Source organism: Vollenhovia emeryi, unplaced genomic scaffold (genome assembly GCF_000949405.1).
Source record: "Vollenhovia emeryi isolate VEMERY1.0 unplaced genomic scaffold, V.emery_V1.0 DF939200.1, whole genome shotgun sequence".
NCBI lineage: Eukaryota > Metazoa > Arthropoda > Insecta > Hymenoptera > Formicidae > Vollenhovia > Vollenhovia emeryi.
Window position 1 is genome coordinate 91446 of NW_011967166.1, and position 24413 is coordinate 115858.

Consider the following 24413-nt stretch of genomic DNA (forward strand, 5'->3'; position numbering starts at 1 on the left):
TTCGCAAATGCGCAGCAGAAAAGTTGACTGTCCACGGAACCAATTTCACGCTGTTGAATAACGCTTGCATTCGTGAAAGGTAAAAGGAATAATTAATATGTAGCTTGAAGAGTATCGATATTTTATTTTAAAATATGTATATCAATAGAAAACACATACGTAACAAGCGGAAGACCGTGGGGCTTATCAGTCAGAGTTTTCAGGCCTGTAACATCGTTGTTTGTTAAGTACATACATAGTCAAATCTTGACATTTTCTCTTCCTTTATATCTTCTTCCAACGTTCCATTCCAACTTGTCTTCTCGCGCCGCTCTCCTATTATTATATTAAGAGCAGCGCGACGAAAGCGAGTTGAGACAGAATAGGAAGAATTACAAAAATCCGACTGTATAAAGCGATAATATACTCGTATAAGGAACTAAAACGCGCTTTTCCTTTCACCAGACTTTGGCCTAAAGCGTCACGCTGCTTCGATCACCAACGATTCGGTAATTGATTGTTAATTGACGTGACGTGACGCTAGATAATAGATAATTTTCTTGCTGCAGTCAATAATGTATTTGTTACTTTTCAAGTATTTAAAAACTACTTTTATCCTCACCCCCTATACGAATGTATATACAGTAAGTACGACAAAAGACGGATTCATAAAGATTCGTCCGATATACTTTTTCAATAAAGAAGAAAAACCTATTAGACGCGGATAAAATTTGTCAAATTGATGCTTTCGAATAAAAGTTAGACCAATGAAATAAGTGGCAAAATTTTGTCACATCTTGTTGTCGCTGCGATGTAATAATCGCTACAACTTTTATATTTATATTTCTATAAATATTGGAGACAAAGTGCTCACTTGGATTTGGTCATAGTGAAGAAGAAAAGAAATAGAAATTTCTCCTATTTCTGTGTTAAACAAAATTCATGGAGGGTTCGGATAGAATTGGAGAATTAAAATCCGCAAAAGAGGACTTTAGACCGCGTCTAAAACACTAGTTTGCAAACGTGTAAGCGTTTAACGTGTCGATGTATATATTCAGTCGTTAATGATATTAAGTTTTCTCGCCATCGCGTCTATTTCATCGCCGTAACGACAAAGCGCGAGACATTTTGGTGTAAATCTCTACTATTAGAAAATCGTTGTAATAAGACGCGTTCGGCACACATCAATGAAGTCAATTCCGTTCGGCAATAGATACATTCGATAGGATATCCGCAGCTGTCGTGGACGTATCCCTCGTTTCGCTGAAGCGTTGCATTATGTTTCTGAAAAAGAGAAATTCTTTCATTCTCCATGTGATCCTCACAAACGAAGAAAAATTGCAAAGAAATTGTCCAAAGCAATTGTTGGTGACGATTGACCGGAAGATACGTATCTAACATATTGTATACCTTTTCTGCTCACCGAGTAGCTTATCCCTGTCGGTGACTGTCGGTATCTCCGCATCCGTGTAGGCTCTTGATCTGTCTGCGCTAAATTGTTGTAAATCCAAGTTGCCGTTGTGACCACATCCGTTTTCGCATCTGTTGAGATAGATATCCGGCAACGGCGATCGGCAGGCGTCGCGTGGTGACAGATAATCGGGATTGCTCGGTGACAGAATCTCCTCGTAATACTCGACGCTCTTCGGTTCTAGGCCGCCGACGGTGGAGCCGTACTTTTTCGGCAAAGTCGACGCGCTTCTACCGTAGGAATAGGAAGAGTCCGCTACACTGTCACTCAGAAACGACCTCGAGAGGGGACTCTTGTACGAGAGGACTCCAGCAAGATGCCCATCGTTGTCCGCGATGACATCCGTGCTGTGATACTTGGCGCGAGACGCGACAAGATCCAGCGTCGGGGATCTCACGTATCTCCTCAGAGAATCGTGCGAGGAAGACGGCAAGCCACTGCCGTAGGGCTCGAACAAGGTTCTCGCTTCCGTCTGATGACCGTGCAGCGACACGTTTAACACGTCGCCGTACCTCTCGACCGGCGATTTCCTCGACAACGAGGATACTTCGTCCTCGCCGTACTGAATGTAACCCTTGTCTCTCGTCCTACAAAATATTTTTCATTACTCGCGGGTAATCGGGACGGTTGGTCAACGGTAGCTCCTATCTGCCACCTAGCGTGGGTGAGCCGTCTATATTTTAAGTGATTAGGTGGAAAGAGTGAATTTACCTCGGCCTGGGAACTCCATAATTGTACAATCTGTCGCGGTCCCTTTCTCTAGAGCTGTTGAAGCTGAATCTTCTAGGCAGAGTCACGCTGCTCGCTCCCGGTGGTGGCGCCGTCAAGGATGGCCTCTTTCGGTCGTTGAATCTCGAGTAGAAACTGCGTCTTCGTATTCGATCTATCACCGATTCCGAGCTGTCGCCGCGCATGAATAGAGAGTACGACGGTGATGTCGGCGAGTGCAGATCGCCGCGATTGTGATTCAGGTCAGCCGAGCAGACGGACCAGGAATCGAAACTCTCCTCGGGCTCCTCGGGCGAGAACATCTCGCTACTAGTGCGGTCATCCGGTGGCTGAGTCAGCTTCGTCTCTCTCGATTCGTCCTCTACGATCTCCTTTGGTTCGCCCGGGACGGATGCCTCATCGTCTCGCGATTCCACATGATCTTCTATGATCCTGGCACATTCGGTGACCTCTCGCTTCAGTTCGGCGACGTCCTTCGCTCGCAACGGCTTATCGATGATTATCTTGTTGCCGGTAATGTTGGCGTGGTGCGTCATCTTCGACAGACACTCCAACAATTTATCGTCCGTTTTGGGCGATCCGACAGGGATGGCGGGATTCGCTTTAGGTGAACCAGATCTAGGCGAATCTCTCTTGGGAGTCGCGTGTCTAAACGCGTGTTGCGGTATCTTGGACAGATCGAGTTTCAGATTCGCTCTGTTCGGTCGGTGTTGCTCCAACTGCTTCGACTGACATTGACCGATATTAAAGCTCGAGTCGGTCGGAGCCGTGGGACTCGACGAGTCCGTCGTCGGCAGAGTACTCGAAGCGCTCTGAGGACTCGGACAGTTGTGACAATTCGCCCGCGGGACATCGCGGATAGACGATACGTTTACATCCGATGCAGCACGAGTTCCCTTCGTATCAGTTTTCATCCGATTCGTATTCGTATCTGCATTTTCCGTAGCATATTCGGCATCCCTGGGCTTCGCCGCCAAGTCCGATTTGGCACGTTTCGAATTCGCGCATGACGATTTCACAGCAGTCTGATCGTCAACATCATTTCCCTCGCTCGAGCCCTTCTTTTCTCGCGTCGTGACACTTGGACCTTCGGGACTCTTCTCCTTCGTCGTCATACCTTTTGTCTCCTTTTCCTTCTTCGGTAGCGGCTTCAATGATTTTCCTCTCTCGTCAAGTTTGCCTTCGGAGCTGTCGGACGATTTCTTGACGACTTTCCTCACGACGCGCACTATTTTCTTCTTCCTAGAACCATCGATCTCATCTTTACCACAGGCCGCACTTTCCCTCGACTTGACTAGCTTCTTAATCTTCTTATCAGCCTTGTCGACATCCTCGTCTTTGTCGATCCTCGCAACGGACTCGTTTCTGCCTACTAGTGAGCTAATATTTCTTTTGGTTTTAATCAATTTCTTATCTTCGCCACTGACAATGGGCTCCTGCTTATCCTCCACAACTTTTCGCAAAGATTCCGACTGGTGACTTTCCGATGACTTTCTCCTCGGTGAGTCCACTTTGTCCAGCCTGATTTTATCCACGGATGACGACGCCGAGGAGTCCGAGGATGGCGCGGCTCTTTCCGGGGCTCTCTTAAATTCCCTCGATTGCTTTTCCACGAGGGGTGTGCAGTTCCTTTCCTTGACGATCGACTCCTTTTCTTTCGCCTTCTCCTTGGGTGGCGATCTTTTCAACTCGCTCGCTGTCTTCTCTGGCGATCTCTTGTTCTCCAGTAGCCTCTTGGTCGGTTTACCGTCGGTTTTCGCGAATTTCGTCGGTATTTTGCTCGTCGCCGTTACGTCTTCCTCCAAGGCGGAAGACTCGACCGGCTTGACGCTCGACTTGGGCGGGCTCCTCTTCAGTTTACTCACGATCGTATTTTGCGTCCGGTTGCCGCTACCGTTCGCGTTCCGCTTGGTGTCCGCTTGATGGTTGGTCTTGAACAGTCCCAATACCGACGTCACTCGCCCCTTGGACACACTCGGCACATTCTTCGCGTCCTTGTTCGATCCTCCACGACGCGAGAGATCCTCCACGCTCAACGTTCTCTTCACCTCGGACAAGCTCGATTCCGCGGACGGACACTCGACGGGCGGCGCGGAACACTCGCGCAGTCCGTGTTCCTTCGCGAGATCGCTGCTGCCCGAGATCGAGCCGCCGTTCATCATCGGCTTCGCAGTCGTACTCGTCGTCGTCGTCTCGTCGTTGGAGCGCAACCTCTCCAGTTTCTTCTCCAACGAATGCAAAAAGCTACTCTTCGAGCCTTGTTCGACCTTGGCTCTCGCCTTGTCCTCCTTGTTGGACTTGTCCTCGAAGGAGGAGGAAGAAGATGAGGAAGAGGCGGCCGCGACGGCACCGCCCAGCTTATCCTTTTGCAGCGCGTTTATTTCATTCTTCAACTCCTTGCTCTCATTTTTTCGCCTCATAAACCGCGACTTGCGGCGCTCGTTCTCCGCCGCTTTCTGCGCCTCCTTCTCCTTCACGTACTGGCTCTCCTCCCGCGGCGTGTCGAAAAAGTCCGGTCTTAAGAAGCGCGAGATACGATGTTTCGGTTTTTGGCTCCTATTGCTGTCCTTCGGTTCGGCCTCCTTACCGATGCCATTGCCGTTACCGCCGCCTCTGAAGAGTTTGCTCAGAATCGACCTTTCCTGATTAACGGTTGCGGCGCCGTTTGATACGTCGGATGAGCCGGTGAGCGACTTTCCGCGGTCCACGCTCGAATCTCTAGTCAGCGATCCCGAACGTAATCTGAGACTCGGGATGCAACTGCGTCTCTTGGATGTGACCGAAGACAGTGGATCCGAGGTGGTCATCAGGATCTCTTTGTCGCACTTGTCCGTATCCTTGTAATTGCTGCTGAGATTCGGATTAAATTGCTGCGACGTCAAGTTCTTCAATTTCGACTCCTTGATTAGATTCTCTGCCGCCAGCAAGCGGTTCTCGAAACTCTTGGAGATGTCCGTGGGTGAGATCTCGCATGATCTGGCCGACACACTCGAGGTGGCGGCGACGGTGGTGGTATTGTCCATCGAATTGGTGCTCGAGTTGCACACAGACATCGATGTATCTTCCAATACGTCCTCCGAGACGTTGTTGATATTCTCTTTGCAGGCGGACAGGCACGTGTCGTCGCCGGGCTCTTCCTGGATCTTGTCCGTTCTGTAACCGTGAAAGCTGTCTCGTCTCATGTTACCAGCGACGTTCGATCTAACCGGCTCCTTGTACCTGCGGCCGAGCGTCATTATATGCTTCGGTAGAGGCGGCAACAGCTTGTCATCGCAGTCGTCGTCGTCGTCGAACAGGCTGATGCTTCTTCGCGGCGAGTTCCGTTCCGACTTGTCGTACTTGCACGGCTCTAGCAAACTGTTGGTCCTTCTAATACCCCGATCGAGCGATCTGCCTCTGTACTCGGTCCGATCGGGAGTCGTAGACGTGGAATACCGTTTCGCAATCTCGCTCGGCCCTACCAAACCTTGCGAATCTCTCGTCGGCGACTGATAATACCTGTTGTTGTCGCGCGTAGAGGATGGTGAACGCGGTACGGATTGTCGGGTTTGCTCGATAAATTGCCTACTCAATCTGCGTGCCAAGCTGGGAGTGAAATTCTGCTCCAGAGATTCTTGCGCCTCCTTCTTCATTTCCGCTCCCACGTCTTCTTCGTACGTTTCTTCTACTTTATCTGAAAGCAATCGAGACAGAATCTATGCACATTCCGCATGGGTGTGTGTCCGCGTACACGTGTCTGCACACGATTGGACAACGATTACATGTTGTTCTTGTTGCTGTTGTTGTGTTGTGTTGTAGGATGTATGCATAAAAATACTCGTCATGTTATTATTTTCACTCCTTTATTTCTACATACATAAATCTTTTTTTTTATAAAATTTGTCGAAAAATGTAATAAATAAGAAGAGACATCCTCTCTCACTCACACACATGCACACACACGCGCGTACATGCGCACTCACATTTTCTCTCTCAAATTTTATCAAATCTCACTGGATGTTCTCTTAAACGGTTCTGTATTCATATACGCCGATGTATATTTTCAAGTCATGGAAGCTCTCTAAACGTAACTATTATGCTCTGTAGGATATCAATGACTTGGAATAGTGGAAGATTTCGAAAGAGTAAGTCTTAAGAAAATCATGTACAAAGGATAGTTGTTTGAAAATACATCATCAACGACACTAGCAGTAGCGTGTATACATACCGTATCTTTTTCTTATATTTAGGTATTAATAGAGAAAATTACAAGTGTATACTCATTTAACAGTGACTATGCGACTAAAAGGCTCGTCTTATATATCCGCGGGGAAACAATTATAAACTTTAAGTAACAAATAACAGTACAACTGATAATAGTATTAAAATTACGTCTTGTAAAATAAATAGATGCGTATCATTTGGTACATTTCTAAATCACAATGTGTTAAATGAGTAGACTCAGGACAACAAGTGCATAGTAGGATACAATATTAAATACATTATATATATCTATATATATATATATATGCATTACATCAAAGCATGCGAAGACAATATAAAGTAATAAAAACGCTGTTATTTAAACTCTTAAAAACACAACAAATATCAGCCATCTCAGACAAGGGTTAGCTTCCGCTTGCAAGTATACATTTTCACTTTTTTTTCTTTTCTTCAAATAACAATGCCACAGATAGATAATTCTCTTTCGTACAACAAAGTTACTCTCTCAAATTTTTAATGGTAACAAGTAACTTATCTAGTAACGATTTTCGCGAGTGCGCGGGTTCGGTATGATTTATTCCAATGCTGCACAATGTCGCATCACATCTATAACCGTCATTCACTAACGTCGGAGTTTTCAAGCACGATCGGTGTGCTTAAGATTATATATTTATAGACGCACCTCACTCGCCATCGGTTCATTCAATATGCACAAATATGTACATTGTCGTGTACTTTCTCAGCTATTTTCATATCTTTATTATATTATTTATCCAAATAGATATTTACATACACATCTGTATACACTCGAGAATAAATCATACCAAAGGTAACCCGAGGTTCACAGCGACACGCCAACAGGATGTTTGGTTTCATTCAAAACGCACGTGACAAAAAGTGTTAAAAGTGTATATATTTTTTTTTGTTTTCTACGTTGTTTTGTACGTTGCTTGGTCGCGTACAAACAAAATCATTGTAATGCGAAAAGTCTTGCTCACGAAAATTGTATCGTTTTGCCGAACGCATCGCTGCAATCAGAGACTCTATGTGATAACTTAAGTAGATTGACCAAGTACATTTTCGACAAACACGTCGGACGAGTGTTTCAGCGCGATTTCAACAATCAACGGCGAAAGAGATTCCTTTTCTTTCTTTCTTCTCACAAATATAATAATAAGATTACGTGCGACTTTACTAGCGTCACTTTCACTTTGAATTAGGCATACAAGATATTACTACCTAACTTGGTTTGTCTACTGGGGATTACCGTCAGCCCGTCTACGTAGAGTCACTCGCACGGTCGCTGCAACAACCGTCAATAAAACCGTCAATCAACGTATCATCAAACGACGAGCTACTTGTATATCTTTCTACAATACATCTTCGATAATAATTGTTTGCTAACTTAAGGGCTGAATGCGACCTTTAACGTATACATCATCTATTTTTTTTAACAGGGTCTTCCTTGGATTTTCTCAAATTTATATTTTCTCTCTCATCATCGTTATGTTCTTTTCAATTTATTTTTCTCACCTTTTACCTTTTACTTTGTCATTTTTGTATATTTTTATATTTCTAGAAATCGAGACTCGTAAGACACAAAAGCTACTTTATCGATGGAATTTTCTCACATGTGAATAACAAAAAAGAAGTCCCTGTCGTTAAGTTAATCATGTCAAGAAAAATAATAAGACTTTTACTGTAAAATTCTGATTTGCACACGAGAGTGCTAACAAACAATTATTTTAATTACTGATTGAAGAGTCGACGATAGACGTAAATTAATGCATGAATTTGAATTAAACATGGATTTCTGTCTTGGATAGTGGAATTGAGACTCTTGTACATATTGTATATGGATATGTGTGCAGTCATGCTCCAAAATTTTATGTACACTAGGCGAATGAAAGAGAAGAAACTATTATGCTACTACTATAATGTTATGAGATAATAAAAATCAACAGCGGCAGTGCATCGCAACAATTGTAGCATATTACGTAAGGTTCTATGTCGAGCAAAGTGAGCTTGCTATTAAGACACCGTCTTCTTCATTTATTGGGGACAGATCCTTGTTATTTTCATTAGCTTTTTTTCAAATACCGTATTACAGACCCTGCAGCTTTATACAGATTTGGATAAATAACAGATTGACGAGAATGAGTCCAAGTAAAAAAAATTAACAAATAAAATGTCTCATAGGATTGTGTCGTGCAAACATGCATTTGAGAATGCAGGATCTATCGTAATAATAGATTTGTAAAATGGATTATCCAGTTATATTTTTAAGAGAGTTATGTAGAATTCTCAATAACATGTCAGTAGTTGGAAAGTTAAATCTGGAGTTTGAAACAAGAACAAAATACACATACAGATCGTTTTTTCTTTCTTTTCGAAAAGAGATACGTTACAATGGTAAAGAAGGGTATATAGAATTATTATCTTCAGAACATTATCTTTAATTTATCGTAATTCAAACAATAAAAACGATCCATGTTCGTCTGACTCATATAAATTTTTCTCTCGCTTTCGATGCTACGTTCATCTCCTGAAGATACCGACACGTTATCGAGAATTACACACGCGCACGTAAATTATTATACGTATGCGAGTTAGTAATTAAATATATAAATTTATATAATTTTTCTTGCTTAACACGAATTGGATATGCAAATTTATAAGATTGCAAATAACAAGAGATCTGTTCCAAACGTATACCCATCTGTGCCAAACATATGAACCATATAATTAATCTATAAAGTGTTAGTATCAAAAGTTGCAAAACATTGTCAGGCAAGAAATCAAAAAATTAACATATTGGAAAGAGAAGAAAAAAAAAGACAGAAACAATAAGGGTAAAAGTAAAGAAAAAGATGTGCTCTGTCTATCAACGACTCGACAACAGCTAGATACTAGGAGAGATGCATACTGAATACCATCCAGCATTTTCTCACAAGGCTAATAAGTTTAACCAGTGATGAAATAGCATGATGACCACAGCGATTTAACAGAAGCTTCTATCATTCACCTTACATACTTTTAATTAACGCTATGCGTGATCGCTATCAAATATATAATCAATCGTTATAAAATACAGAAAGGCTATTGAAATATACATATATATGAAAATATATAGGGGGTTAAACAAATATACAAGATGTATGGCTTCTGTAAAAACGTGGATCAACATTCTACAACATTAAGTATTCGTATGTACAATTTGCAGTGGACCTTGGTCGACAATGAGTAAATTGTTTAAATATTGTGAAAATCTTTATCACTTTAAAGATTGACTGTCGTCACGTGTGCGTATAATTATACGCACGATCGTGCATATAAGGTACCACATTAAATTGTAAAATATGACTGTACTCTCTTACCTCTTGGCAAGGTGTTGTTTCCGATTTCAAAGACACTCTCTCTGGAAGGCGTGCTGCACGATCCAGGACTATTTGGAGTTCCGGGATTAGAAGTACTGGCGGAGTCTCTCTTCGAAAATATATCCGCATCGCGTTTAAGATACGATTGTGAGAGTCGCCTGTGCGCACAAAAATAGGAAACAACAAAATGTCACTTGTACGTACAAATTGTCCTTATAGCGGATTTATTACGAAACGTGTGTCGGAAAAGAGAGAGAGAGAGGGAGAGAGAGAGAGAGAGAGAGCGAAACGTGTTCACGTCCAGTGGAAAATGTTGCCTGACACGAGAGAGTGCAAAATAAGCGGGAGGATCTACGAAGGCAAAAGTATCGGTACTGGCAAGGTGCAAAGATGTTGGCAAGAAGCAAAAGGTGTCACAGCCTATAGCAGATATTTCGGGCCTGTTTATTTTCACAACTTGTACACTACTCTCATGTATCCGCATGTATGTACATACTCTCATGTGGCGCATGGTTAAGCCAAAGTGGGTTCAAGCGAAATAAGGTTGACATAAACGTGTACACGTATAATATAAATAATGCGATCTAATTGTTTTAACCTGCTTGTAGCGTGTGTCCAATTGCAATTTCTGTATGTCTACCGTTTTAAACGGCGGTTCCTACTATAATACTTGCTATCTCAGCTAGCAGACTCGTACACTATTACAATCTCTATTACAATCTCTTTCTATACAATTGGACTCACGTAGTCATGGTCCGTGTTTCGACACAGCTCTCGTAGCTTGCACAGACAAGCATAAAACCATCATCATATTAATCCCAACTTTTGGAAAGTGACGAGAATATTTTCCTCCTCGTACGAATAACAGATCGAGATCTCTCGCGTACTTACCTGGACAACGGCTTGTCAAAGCCCCAAAAACCTTGCGACGATTGGGAGCCGAGTCTGCCGAACAATCTACTGCTTGGGAAACCGGCGGATCGCTTATCATCGACGTTGAGTCGCTGCGTCAGACTTCGCACTCTGGACAACAATGTAGAGAATAAGTTTTCGGCAGTCAATAACTCGAAACCGTCGTCATCGTCGTCCTCGCCGGACGACAAGCTGTCGGCGTGTTCGGACGATTGTCTGGATGGTCGCGAACTCCTCAACCGATGCATATGTCTTTGCAACAAATCCTCCCTGTCGAGAGAAGGAATATTATCATTTCTTAATACTTGTCAGTCGACGTTCTCAAGTGTAAAATCGAAATTGATTGCAAAACCGAATTTAAGTCGACCAAGTCAAGATCAATTGTATATTATTTACCCGTGTAACGGAGAAAAGGGAGACTCATCTTCGCTAGCGTCCGATAAAAGAGCGCTCATTCTTCTTGGTCTACCGAATCGCGATCTCGATGGATTCGTACTCGTCGGTGTGCCAGTCTTATTCTCCGGCTCCAGACTACCCGATCTGGGAGTAACGTAACCGCCACCCTCCACCGCGATAGGAATTATGTACTCTCTAGGACTCTTTCTGATTGGTTCCGGTCCCACGGTTGAACCGAGAGCGCTGTCCGTGTCTGAATCGGCGGTCGATTGGCGGGACAGAGAATCTGATCGTTGAGACATTGATCTCTGGGTCATTGGCGGTTTAGGCGGTGGCGTGGACGAATGCTGTGTACTCTCAAGTCCTGCCTCCACCTATAATTTTTATGACCATTTTACAGATGTACAAAATTCTTGTTCCTCGCTTTCGCAGTTGTTGTTAAACTCTAGGAAAAAATATGCTTTTAACGTAAAACAACACGTTCATCTCCCCGTACCTGGATAGGTATAATCCTTTCTTTCGGTGTAACTTTAGGTCTGCCTTCCGGCTCCAAGCTTGAACTTCTGTTTGCATGGGGTACCGCTGCGGCAACTGGGAATGCTACTTCCGACCTCTGCGTGCGCAGCTTCTGCGGCTGGAAAGCATCAATCTTAGCTTCTACCTCAGACTTGAAGGCTACAGTTTCTGGCGGTCTGACTCCGGACAACGTAATTTCAGCTTTGCTCGTTTTTCGTCTCGGTAACGTTGCACTTTTTAACGTTATTTCCATCTTACTAGACACCTTGGGTTCCTCCAATTGCGAATTTTCGATACCAGACGTATCGAATGTACTAGTGATCTATTACCAAAAAAGGGGAGGGGGGAACGAAATGAAATAATGACACACGTCAACACAGCGGGATTTAAATTTCGTACTTACAGTTGCTTCCGGTGCCGCTGATTTAACATCAAGGTCGAATTTCGTCTCGATCGGCGTGGAGACCGACACCGTGGCCGACCGCACGTCATTCGGCGCAACCTGTATCTTCAGTCCAAGTTTTTTGGAATCCGAGCTCTGGGGCGGCGAGCCGTTCAACTTTTTCTGCATTGGAGGCTTACCGATCGCGCCACTAATGATATCAATAGCACGTTTCTTCACTTCATCTCGCTTGTCCAATTTATCCTCGGCGACCTCTCGATCTCCAACAGGCGTTGCCTGTTTCTGCTCGTCCTCCCTCTCACCTTTCTTGCCAGTTGGTGATACATCGATAATAACTTTAGACGCGCTGGCTTTCGCAGGGGATGGTGTGGTTACGGACGAGAGACTGGCCTTCCGTTCGAAGGCTCGTTTCGCGCCTCCCACATTAACGCCAGGAATAAAAATCTTTTTGGGTTTCTCATTTTCCGTGGTAGACGATAGCTGATTGAACTTTTCAGCTGTCTCAAATATTTTGGAGCGTCGTCTCTCGACGGGTTTAACAGGTGGAGCGTTTGCCATCTCGTTCGACAGCTCCGTGTCCAAAGAGAGTGCTTTCTCTTTCAACTTTTTGAAATCGTTCTCCGTTGGTTCTGATATCTGGTTTTGCATATCTCGCGACACGTACGCCTCATTTTTGACACTCGTGTCGCTCTCATTTGGCACTTTTGATTCCAGATCGCCCGACCTTTTATTCAACGCCGTCTCGTTGGTTACTTTATTCAGACTGTTTTCCAAAACAGTCCTCTCGGCCGCGTCTCCATATAAACTGTCGTTAGGTGGCTTGTCTCGCTCATCGCTAGTCTTCGGCTCGATCTCGCAGATCTGTTCAACACTCTCGGTAGACAACGGCTCACGTGACTGTTGATATTCGCTTATCAACGGAGTCTTACTCCTCCTCTCTTTACTCGGCGATCTCTCCTTCGATTCTTCGATCAGCTCTAGACAAGCTGCCGTATCTTCTATTTTATTCAAATCAACAGTCTTACTCGTAGGAACAGTTACAATGGCTGCCGGTTCCACCTCCATCGCCTCTTCAGAAATAGAATTTGGAATTGGAGCCGAATGATGCCTAGGACAATAATAGTCAACGTTACTCGTCTCTCTCTCTCTTTCATACTAATGGGAATAAAATAACATTTCAAGAGAAATATCCATCTACCTTGACGAAGATCTGTACGCCCTAGGCTCTCTCTCGTCTGACTTATCTTTCCTTCTGGATCTCTCTTTCCTCTTCACGCCTGCCGCAGCCGTCTCGTCCATCGACGGTGTCGTCTCTAGTTTCCTTTTAGCGTCACCGGCCGCGGAAGACCTCGGCTCCTCCTCGAGCAATTCTCTTATCCTCCTGTCGGAGCTATTCTGATCGAGTTCCATTAAGCTACCGACCGAATGACATCTAGTAGGCACCAAAGTCTCGGAAGACATACTATTGGCGACATCTCCTCCTGCCTGCTGATCGCCCCCGACTAGCAATTTCTCAGCGCTGGCTGACTGTGGCACCAGAGAGAGCAGCAGATCCAGGCGAACTGGAGTCTGAGCTGCCAAATCTTCGGCGATATCGAGGCAATTTTGCTCGTAGCCTTCGTTGACCCACCAGTGCGTACAGATCCTCTCGATATCGGCACGCCTGCCGGGACACACCGTGAGCATCTCCTTTATCAGCGGCGAAGCGGCTAGAATAGAGATGGAATAGAATCGAATTGTCGCTATTTACTCGATAAATACGACGATACTCACGGGATGGCTTTTTCGGCTCGAAATAATCCGATTGCGAGATCTGTTTGACTAGTCGCTTGAAGTTGGACCCATCAAAGGGCATAGCACCGTAGACCAATGTATATAGTAGAACACCTAAACTCCAGCAATCGACTTCCGGTCCGTGATAAGGAGTTCCCTTCACTATCTCCGGACTCGCGTACAACGGACTGCCGCAAAACGTGTTTAATAATCGCTGCTCGTCGAACACGTTCGAGAGACCAAAATCGGCTATCTTGGCGTTTCCGACTTGGTCCAACAAAATATTCTCGAGCTTCAGATCTCTGTGGCAGATTTTATGTTTATGGCAATAAAAAACAGCGGTAGCTATCTGCCGGAATATTCTGCGGGCCTCGTGCTCGCCGAGAACTTTGCGCTCGCTTAGATAATCGTATAGTTCTCCTCCGGCTGCATACTCCATCACCAGTACCATCTTCTCTCTGTTTTCGAACACTGTAAAAGTAACCATGTCCTCTCAACATGTCCTCTCTAGTGCTAATAATTTCCCAACCATTTCTACCGTTACCTTCATAAATGTGAATAATATTCGGATGCTGAACACTCGACATGATCTGTATCTCCCTCCGTATTCTGATCAGATCAGCTTCCGTTTCTATCTTGCATTTTTTTATTGTCTTTATCGCCACCTCCTGACCAGTCTCCTTGTTTATTCCCAATTGCACCTTACCATAGGTGCCTTGCCCTAATTTCTTTATAATGTCGAACCTGCGAGACATTTCGAGACGAGAATGTTAATCGAATCTAGCTGTGGAATGTAAATTCAGACTTGTCTGTTCAATTCATTGCCGCGCTTGATCGTGAAATTATTTCCAAAGTGTCTTTTGTCCAAGTATACATACACGCATGTGTAAGCAGAAAAGTGAATCGTCAACTAGAATTGATTTACAAACCTTTGCTTCAGCTTCCGCTTGTGATTATGAAGACGCACGCCGCCCGTGCTCTCCATCCCTCCCATTATATTATGTATACTTGCTTCTCCGACAACCATCTTGTCTGCGTTTATCTGAAAAGGAAACACGTTGGCATTTCATTTTAATTTCATTCTGATTTCGTAGTCGGCACGGTTCTTCTCCTCAATTTCTTTCTCTTCAAGTAGTTTCCTGCCTTCCAGGCCAAACTGTCGGACGCGAACGACGTCCCACTCTTTCGTAAACGAGAATGACAGCGGCAAAGGGTAGTTATAGCCATCCGAGTCTTACATTAAGAAATGAAGAAAGCGAAAGCAAAAACCAAGACATGAGGGAGGGGAGAGGGAGTAAGTTTATTTCAGGCGTTGAGACGCCAGTGTATGTACGTGGCGACCCGGTGCCGTCGTCGGTGGGTTTCTTCTCCTTCTCCCTACGCGTACCAAAAAGACTCTTGCTCGCTAATTTCGTACATTCTTGAGAAAAAACTCATACCCCTATTTAACACATTCTTTAATCGGTCGTTTATGTACAAATAATGGGAATTACATGTTGACAAATATATTACGATTCTAACGGTGTAGCAAAATGTCAATCGAAAATAAGAAAAGCAGCGTCCGAATGCTTCATTATCGCGAAAACTAGGAAAAAAGAGAATTTTTTGGCCAGTAAAATGCCGATGGAAACATCGATGGTTTCCGAGTTGCCGTAATGATATTATTCTCGCGAGTATGTCGAAGATGTCGTTCTTGGCTTGCTGCATGCAAGATAAGGTCCGAGAGCACGGGAGCCTCGTCGCTCGGCTATTAATGCATCGCGCGGTGAATAAATTCGAGTGTGCTCGCTCTGGCTTCCGCCAGGCGAGTAACGACGGCTGCTACTTGCTCAGGGTGAATGAAACTGGCGGAATAAAGAAGGTGACGTCGCCAATTTCCATGTCCCTTGGACTCGGAAAGACCGACATTGAAAGTGGGCGCAAAGTCGCTCCGTTCTCGATACACTCCCGATCGTTCGCTCGATGCGTTACGGTATTTTTAGCAACCGCTATTTCCAAGGAGCGTGCAGCGACAGCGCTACTCGAGTCCAACTAACGACCCTCGTGGCTCTTGGCGCGATCGGTTGATTTCTGCTAGATTCCAATTTTCCTCGGTGAGATCGGAAACGTAGACATGAGCGGTCGCAGTCGCTGTCGTCGTATCGACGAAAATAGCGCTCTCAGGGGAAATTTCTCTCTCCGATAAGCCATTTACGGAGCAGTACACCAAGTACCTGTGTCCTCTTTTTCTCGTTGGCTAACCGTGCGACGCCCACAATAACTTTCTCTCCGTCTCTCTTGTGCGAGCCAAGCGAGGTATCTCGTACTCTTTTCCTTCAACTAATTCAACTAAATAACGCTTTCAAAGGTACGTATGTATTATAATAGAAATATGATCCTCTTTTAAAGGGACAGGATTAAGTGTTTTAGCCAATAGGTTACAACACTGCTCGACATGAAAATAACTGACTAGAAAATATCAAAGAGAATGACTTGCTGTTCAAATTACTATCACTTTTCTATCGCTTCCATTTTCTCTATGGTCCTCCAATTATTCTCGGATTATGACATTTGTCTGACACGCGAGCAGATTTGGAGAGCTTCCCCGTCAATCCTCACTTTCCCTGATAATAAATTGCTCGCGGATGTCGGTCGCCCACGATAGAAAGCTATCAATGGGTTCCTCACCGAGGAAGACACGTACGTACGCACACGCTCGCGCCGGCCAGGCGGCCAGGCGGCCCGGCTAAAAATAGCGGGAATTCGTACCTTGCGCCGTCAACTCTGGAGCGTCGATTATTCCTACTCTCTCGCTTTTCCTCTTGCTCCTTTCATCCGACTGACTCGAGGATCGAGCAAGTCCACCAGCGAGCGATACACACACACACACACACACACACTCCGAAGCGCGAACCTCTGTCACTAGTGTCACTTGCCGGTCAAACGAGCAGATTTCTCGAGCTTTCCCGAATCGTCGAAAACGATCGCGAGACGCACGGTTTCCACTTCATTTTGCCGAGCACTCTTCGCGAGACGTCGCGGCGGAGGAGAAGGAGGAAGAGGCAAAGGAGGAGGACGAGGAGGAGGACGAGGACAACGACGACGACGACACGGCGCACGGCTCCAACGCTGCCATCTCGTCTTTATTTACTAATTTTGGACATGAACCGCAGAAACGGGTTCGGACCGCGACGATTACGGCGCCACAGCAAGGTTGAGCGGTACTGATTGCTACTAGTCGCGCCGATTGGCCAATCGCGAGAGAGCGCGAGCCGATATGTGCACACATCTCTCTTTCTCGCTATAGTCTATGCACGTTGACCGAGGATAACCTCAAACTGACGATGAGCGTGAATGAGTGTCGTTACGAAAGGAGAAAGCTTTGAGAAAACAGTCGAGTACGCGCGTGCAAAACATGGAGTTGCCTGAAAATTGGGATAATGAGTGCAACGACTCACAAAATGACGTCCAACAGCAGGATGAGTTACCGAGCCCCCTTATTCCTGGATACGTAACCTTTGACGATTACATCCAGGTAACCTCCGTCCTCGCTTCCTCGCGACGATCGTCTTGTTGACATCTAAGGAAATATCATTTCAGAATGCATTTGACGCGATGAGAGCCGGAATCAAGGCAGCCAACAATCTGCCTGTTGGAGACAACTTCAACTACTATGCTTGTTTTTCAAGCTTCAACGACGCCAGGCACAGAGACGCAGAGAGAATACTGGCTACAATGCAGAGCGTGATAAAACTAACGGGTGGTTCTACCAACATCCAAACTCGAGACGATGAGGAAAAATTTGATCTTTTATTGGAAACAAACGACCTGCTGTTGGATCAAGCTGTGAGCACCTCAGTCTTCTCTCGCTAATTTCACTTTTCAATTCCCATTCTCTGTTACAGAACATATTGATGGACGAGGAGAGCGGTGTCTTGCGAAATCCTCAAGTGGAATTAGTCGTGTCGCAAATGCCAAAGCCAGTTGTGAATGGCAGTTGGAACATAAGGGCCAATCAGATCGATCGAGATGGTGCGGAGAAAGTACGGCTGTTGGGTGGTAAAAATATACAAAGACCGCAGTTGATGTTTAAAGATAAAATTGACAATAGTTTCAAGCCGTGGGTGCCTCGAATTAAGGATAAACCAAACTCGCTCAAGCCATTGGCTCTCCAAGTCGAGGAAGGTGAACACGGCGAGGTGTTCAATCATCCATACGAGTTTGAATTGGACAAGTTTGAAACGCCAGAGTGTCAACTGACCAAGAGAATACTCGTAGAGTACAAGTCGTTGGACGATACCAAACTGGTATTTATCGACAAGCCAGCCGATATCGAGATTCTCCTGCAAGATCTGAGAAATGAGAAGGAAATAGCCATCGACTTGGAACATCACTCTTATAGAACGTTTCAGGGCATAACTTGTCTAATGCAGATATCAACGAGAACGACCGATTATTTAATCGATACTTTGACCCTGCGATCAGAATTGCACCAACTGAATGAAATTTTGACAAAACCTTCGATTCTCAAGGTCTTCCACGGTGCCGACATGGACATTTTGTGGCTTCAGAGGGACTTGTCGCTCTACGTCATCAACATGTTTGACACCCATCAAGCAGCGAAACAGCTCAACCTACCCTACCTCAGTTTGGCTTATCTGTTGAACAAATATTGCGACATAGATCCCAATAAACACTTTCAATTGGCCGACTGGCGTATAAGACCTTTACCGTCAGAACTGATGAAATACGCGAGAGAAGATACGCACTATCTGCTTTACATAAAGGACAGGCTCAACAACGAGTTGATTGACATGGCTAACGGCAAGGGCAATGTCTTGAAGGCTGTCTACGATCAAAGCACCGAGATTTCCAAGCGCACGTACGTGAAACCAATTTGGACGGAGGAAAGTTGTATAAACATGTACAGGAAGAGTCAGAAGTCGTTCAACAATAAGCAGATGTACGCGCTCGTCCACTTGCACAGATGGCGAGATCTCACTGCCAGAGAGGAGGATGACAGTATCGGCTATGTCTTGCCGAACCACATGCTGCTCAACATAGCTGAGACCTTGCCGCGCGAGATGCAGGGTATTCTCGCGTGCTGTAATCCAATTCCGCCATTAGTGCGACAGAATTTGTTGAAGATACACAAGACAGTGCTGAAGGCTAGGGAGCAGCCGCTTGTAAAATCCATCTCCGAGCAGGAAATTCGGCAGAGACCGACGCAACAGAATCACGCGACGGACACCGGGGCTTCCTTGTACAACATACCGCACGACGTACCGAGCGGCACAGAGGCGAGAGCGGACTTGCCGTGTCTTTTGAACAAGACAATCTCAGCCATGCCAGGTGCCAACGAGTGTCGCGTACCGACGGTCAAGCATACCGTAACGATATTCGATACACCAGAGGTGACACAATCATCATCCTAATATCGTACATGCACCTTCAGTTAATTATACTTTTTATATTTCAGGATCAAATTCAAGGTCAAGCAAAAACCAATGACCAAGACAACAGAAGCAAGACTATATTTGTAAGTCCGTTTATGAGATACAAATGTGTCATACCAATGCTAGTGGATCAGGAAGCAAAAGAACATGAGAACCGACAAAGAAAGGGGAAAGAAGAAGAAGAAGAAGAGGCTCTCATAAAACTCGAGGATGACATTAACGAGAGTATAAATAGAGTTCACCAACACTTTAAGCAAGTATCTCAAACACATGAACAAGTGAAGATTTCGCCCAAGAAGAAAAAGAAATCGAAACAATTAAGTCTAAGCCAAATACATGGCGGAAAAAGGAAGGGAGAATTTGATACTGGAAACGTGGATCGGAAACAGAATGGCAACTTTATTTTTCCTAGCACGTCGACGCCATTCTTGGATGCTTTAAATGTTCATGTATCCAAGAAAGCGAAGCGAGAAGCAGAGGAAACGATCGAGGAACGAAAGCTGCAACAGAGCCTCGCGCAAGTTCAGAGCGATAATAATTCTGAAGCAGTTAAATCGATAAGGTAAGCTGTTTGCTTTGGGAAAGAAAATACCACGTGTACAACTAATTGGACAATTTCTTCATTCGACAGAGCTAGGAAGAAAGGCGACAGAAAGGCGAATGAGAAACAGCTCAAGGAACAGGGTATGTTACCATCCGAAAAATTCGACTACAAATCGGTAGATTTCAACAGTTTCCAAGGTGGCAGTAAGCAAAGTAGTGCAAATCAGACAAAGTTTCAGCAACCTCGGGTAAGTAAATATCGTTTTATCTTCTCGTCAATAATTTATATTTAAAACATCTTTACGTGGAAATTTCATGACAGCGGAAGAAGACGGAGAGACCTCAGAAATGGAAGAAACAGAAGCTTAATATATAGTTGCGTCGTGTTTTTTTTCCCCCTCATAGAGTTATCTTTGGAAAGAAGAAAGATTCTTACAACATAAGGATGTAAAAATATGTACTGTAAAAAGAAATCTTCTTACACCTGTACCGACGAGTTTTGATAACATTTCTCTACGTGTTTGAAAATACAAAAGATGCTGTGTGAAAATAATCGGTCGATCCAAATGTAAGATTACTCGTTCGCTTATTCTTTTTTTCTCTCCTTAATAATGTACAGATCGTACGTCTGTATAAAGAAACATGTGTGTAAAAATACAATTGTTACAAGTCATTGTAAAAATGTTGAAAATTTTGTTTCAAGTTAATCCGTATTATCCACATTAATCCATACGCTCGTATCTATGTTGAAAATGTTTTGTAATTTTAATCGACTAGACAGAAGTATCCTTTGCGTCTATCAATCTCTTAACGAAACAAGGTTCAAGATGAAAATTTAAATCATTCCTCTTAAAATAAAGAACGTTGACTTTTTTTGTAAATGAACCAAAGTTATAATAACAAGAGTGACTGTCGGTAATTTGATAATTCGAGGTTATATAACTCGTATTATCGGAATTATATATCTGTGTGTGTTTGACCGTACAAGAGTAAAAAAGTTGTTTGTTTAGACATTTTCTGATTAAGCACAAATGGTCGTGGCTTATCTAGCCAAACGTGACGATGGAATATTTCGTATGGAGCGTGTACAAATATATTAATCCAAGATTCGCGGGGGTAAGACACAAGTGTTACAAGCTGAGTCTGGAAAATTCGCTCGGGGAAGCGTGATTGCGACTTGTGAGAGCGATCCGGAAGGGAGGAATTTGTCTACCATAATTGTTTCCGTTCTCCTAATATTCTTGTTTTCTCAATTTCTTTCTGACCGTATTGTGTTCTTTTAAAGAAGACAGGTGCCATATAAGTAAAAAGAGCCATTGGAAGCTAGTGCGCGACGATGGTCTATCGTCCGGTCATTCTCGCGTTCGCCATTTTCTATCAATTTTCCACCGACGAGTGTTTTCGTCCACACGTCGCGACGAATGTAATTCAGCTTCTCGAACATGCGCCGAATAAAACGACGCTCGTTACAAAAGCTGCGCCTCTATTTAATGAGACCACCCTAACGAATTTTACGTACACGCTATTTACTCGCGTGGACAACACGAGCGAGTTGTCGCAAGCTGCACAACAGCCCCAGGTGGACTGCCTGGGACTAGGGAAGAGAGTCGCGGCGACTCTGGATTGGTTCTTCAGGAGTAAACCTAACGGGAGTGACGCCTTGGACGTACAATTTCTTCTGTCCTCTAGGAAACAACCGCGTCGCGTGCATGTGGTACTCGGCGAGCAGTTCGGTCTGGAATGGACAGACTTTCGGATAGAACGCAGGACGGTCATCATAGTGCACGGCTTCCTGTCTCACGGCCAGGAGACATGGATCAGGGATATGGAAAGAGCGTTCCTCGAATGGGTGAGTCTCTCTCTCTACTTGTTTTCCAAACAGTCGCTTATTTTTTATGGAATTTAAAAATGAAAACAGGATGACGTCAACGTGGTGGTAATAGATTGGAGCGCCGGCGGTAATACATGGAATTATTACAAGGCAGCGGTTAACACGAGAATAGTAGGATATCAAGTATCAAAGTGCGTAGGTTGTTAAAGCGGTAATTTAAATCGGGCACATGTCCCGCCCTTCTAATGTATAGCTCATTCATCAAGATTTCATCAAGATTTGTAGAACACCTGACAAACGCCACGGTCAACGACAATGGGCCGGACGTAAATAATTGGGGGCCTTTACATCTGGTAGGACATAGTCTCGGCGCTCACATTTGCGGATTCGTCGCTCGAGAGTTAAAAAAGAGGCACAACAGATGGACTGTGCAGAGAATCACCGGTCTGGACCCGGCACAGCCATGTTTTCGCAAGACTGACACGTCTGTCTCTCATTTACATAAATATGACGCACCCTTCGTTGACGTGATACATACAAACGGCAGATTACTAACGAGTCTAGGTCTTGGCTTACCGGAAGCTATAGGTAGCTCGATTGAAACTTGATCCGACATGTCGGACAATGAATATAATTTTGGGATCGTGATTCCCGACAAGCTCGTTCGTAAAATTTTTAACATGTTACAATTAACGCATAGGTCACGTGGATTTCTACCCGAATGGCGGTAAAACGCAACCTGGCTGTATGCGATCGGAATCATCGTATTTTAATTATTTGCCCATCCCTACGGCTGGTTAGTGCTAATAAAAGGATTATTTCATCGGACTAAGAGAGTGAAGAAGAATGAAGCATGTTATTGCACTTGTAGAGATACAACGAGCGATATGTAGCCACGGACGTTCTTACGTCTATCTCACTGAATCGTTGATAGCGGCTACCGCGCGCAACTGCAGTTTCTGGGCACACCAATGGAACTTGACATACAGACATCTTTTACAAATCATCGCGGAACCATGCGATAGAAACGTCTGCACGGAAATGGGCATTAGAGCAGAAATGTACAATCAGCGTGGAAACTTTTTCGTCGCTACAGCCAGCACTACTCCGTTTTGCGGTAAATGTTTTACTGCTATTTCCGTAGATTGCATAATTGTTTAACCATTAACCACGTGTCGTTATAGTCAATAGCACCGATGTCATTGAGGAGGTGAAACATCAGCTGCAACAGGATCACCTTGGCGACACAGAGGATTGACAATTTGATAAATGCAGCAAATAAATGTGTTAACAGTATACTTGAATTTCTTATATCTACATATTTACAATTTGCACATGCACAATATTTTACGTTTGCGCGCGTTTCATTTCAAATTATTTCGCAAACAATTTGCCAATTTTTTTATTTCAATTAGTTGCCGAGTTTATCTTTCTCTCTCCAGTGTAGGAGGAGATGATAAACTCTGAGCTGAAAAGAAGAGACGTCGAGTCCAGCTCGCTCGTTCGCATTCGTTCGCGCGATCGCGGCCGCGCGAACAAGCGAATTTCAAGTTCCCGTCTCACGGCGATACGCGAGCGCACGACGACGTCTTTGAGATCAGACTCGAAATACTCAACTGCGCAAGAGGAACCATATTTCCAAGATAGCAGCATAAATTAGGTTTACAGGAAATCTGTTATCATCGCCAATGTCGATCAACTCTCCAAGCCCGTGCGAGTAGTTAGAGGTTAAGATTCGAATTTGCCGCACATATAACTCACTCACCGGTCACGGAGCGGTGCAATGCGCAGCAACGAACCGCCAAAGGCGCCAAATCAGGTCCGAAGGAGAATGAGAAGCGTCATTTATTTCGTCCCGCGGGCCGCGAGAAGGAACATTCGGCGTACGTTCGGCTAGCAACTCTCACTGTAATCCTTTTTCACTCGCGAGGAAAGAATCGACGCGAAGAAACGCGCTCGCCGCACAGCCTAGCCGGCTCTGAGCCCGCCGCACCGCACCGCACGGTCGAGCGCCCTTGAGATTGCCCAAACATGTTTGCTACCTCGCGCGGCGGTATATTATGCCGTAGTTTTTTCGTTGAGCGATCCAACGTACACATTCTCGGCAGTCAGTCGCCCGAGGGATTTCGAGCCGACGGGACGTGTTCGTGCGCCGCGCGGCCGAACCAGGCGGCCATTCTCTCGAGCGGAATCTAGTCCCCGTGTGTCAGCCAATCGCTCTCGACGTCTCTCAGCCGGCGCGGCGCGCGGCACATTTAACGTACTCTCGAGATTCGGAAACGACGTTCGTTACCTTCCGCGCCGGTTGCCGCGTCATGTGTTTCTCCGTTCGGCGCGTTCGACGTATTATACCTGCACGGCCAAGTGACTTGGCGGCCGGTTACTCGCTCGTCGGATCTCTCGAGCGGATTACTACTTTCCGCCTTGCGGTTGGCACCAATGTTCCTCTTTCCGCGGGAATCCGCTACTTGCGGACCGCGAGTGCATCAGGTTTGTCGGAACGAATGCGTGGCGGCTGTCAGCGGCTGTGTCGGTTACGGATCGGGAGACATTAATCGATTCTGAGGAAAAGGACCAAGAGTGAATGTGTCACGCGATTCTCTCGAGGCGGAGATACGGCAATTGTGAACCGTTTCGTTGCGCCGTTCGCGGACGGTTGCTCGCTGCGCCGCGCCGTGTCTGCATTTCAATACGGCCGTTTCTTCTGTGCGTCGTCGCGTTTCGTGTCGATTGATACTTAATTCATCTCCGATTCTTGGCGAGTGCGCGAGTGAGTGCTAGTGCTAGTGCTAGTGTTGTGCCTCGAAGGAAACCAGCGCAGCCGGCCATCCGAGAGGGCATCGGG

At 45.0% G+C, this 24413-nt stretch overlaps 3 protein-coding genes across 8 annotated transcripts; 2 read left to right on the forward strand and 1 right to left on the reverse strand.

Annotated features, from left to right (window-relative positions):
* Positions 1 to 108: 108 nt before the first annotated feature.
* LOC105561778 lies at positions 109 to 23761 on the reverse strand. Of its 6 annotated transcripts, XM_012012080.1 has the most exons (15): positions 16508 to 16914; positions 14689 to 14801; positions 14304 to 14503; positions 13760 to 14230; positions 13185 to 13695; positions 11987 to 13094; positions 11564 to 11905; positions 11068 to 11441; positions 10651 to 10941; positions 10504 to 10539; positions 9760 to 9917; positions 5399 to 5852; positions 2162 to 5332; positions 1390 to 2037; positions 109 to 1263 (listed from the first exon to the last, which is right to left on the reverse strand). In XM_012012080.1, exons 2-15 carry the CDS (start codon positions 14784 to 14786, stop codon positions 1173 to 1175), a joined length of 7953 nt encoding a protein of 2650 aa, XP_011867470.1. In that variant the 5' UTR covers positions 14787 to 14801; positions 16508 to 16914; the 3' UTR covers positions 109 to 1172. The 6 variants fall into 6 exon arrangements, with proteins under 6 accessions (XP_011867470.1, XP_011867468.1, XP_011867466.1 ...); XM_012012078.1 differs by lacking the exon at positions 16508 to 16914 and adding an exon at positions 23334 to 23761 and having other exon boundaries at positions 2162 to 5852; XM_012012076.1 differs by having other exon boundaries at positions 2162 to 5852.
* LOC105561777 (exosome component 10) lies at positions 17055 to 20414 on the forward strand. Its single transcript, XM_012012075.1, has 6 exons — positions 17055 to 17273; positions 17339 to 17584; positions 17644 to 19152; positions 19218 to 19756; positions 19826 to 19985; positions 20060 to 20414. The coding sequence occupies exons 1-6, from the start codon at positions 17154 to 17156 to the stop codon at positions 20111 to 20113; spliced, it is 2628 nt and encodes an 875-aa protein (XP_011867465.1). The 5' UTR covers positions 17055 to 17153; the 3' UTR covers positions 20114 to 20414.
* Positions 20486 to 22865, forward strand: LOC105561776 (pancreatic triacylglycerol lipase-like). The gene is made up of 6 exons (XM_012012073.1): positions 20486 to 21586; positions 21656 to 21759; positions 21846 to 22156; positions 22269 to 22364; positions 22440 to 22685; positions 22753 to 22865. Exons 1-6 carry the CDS (start codon positions 21074 to 21076, stop codon positions 22824 to 22826), a joined length of 1344 nt encoding a protein of 447 aa, XP_011867463.1. The 5' UTR covers positions 20486 to 21073; the 3' UTR covers positions 22827 to 22865.
* Positions 23762 to 24413: the final 652 nt, after the last annotated feature.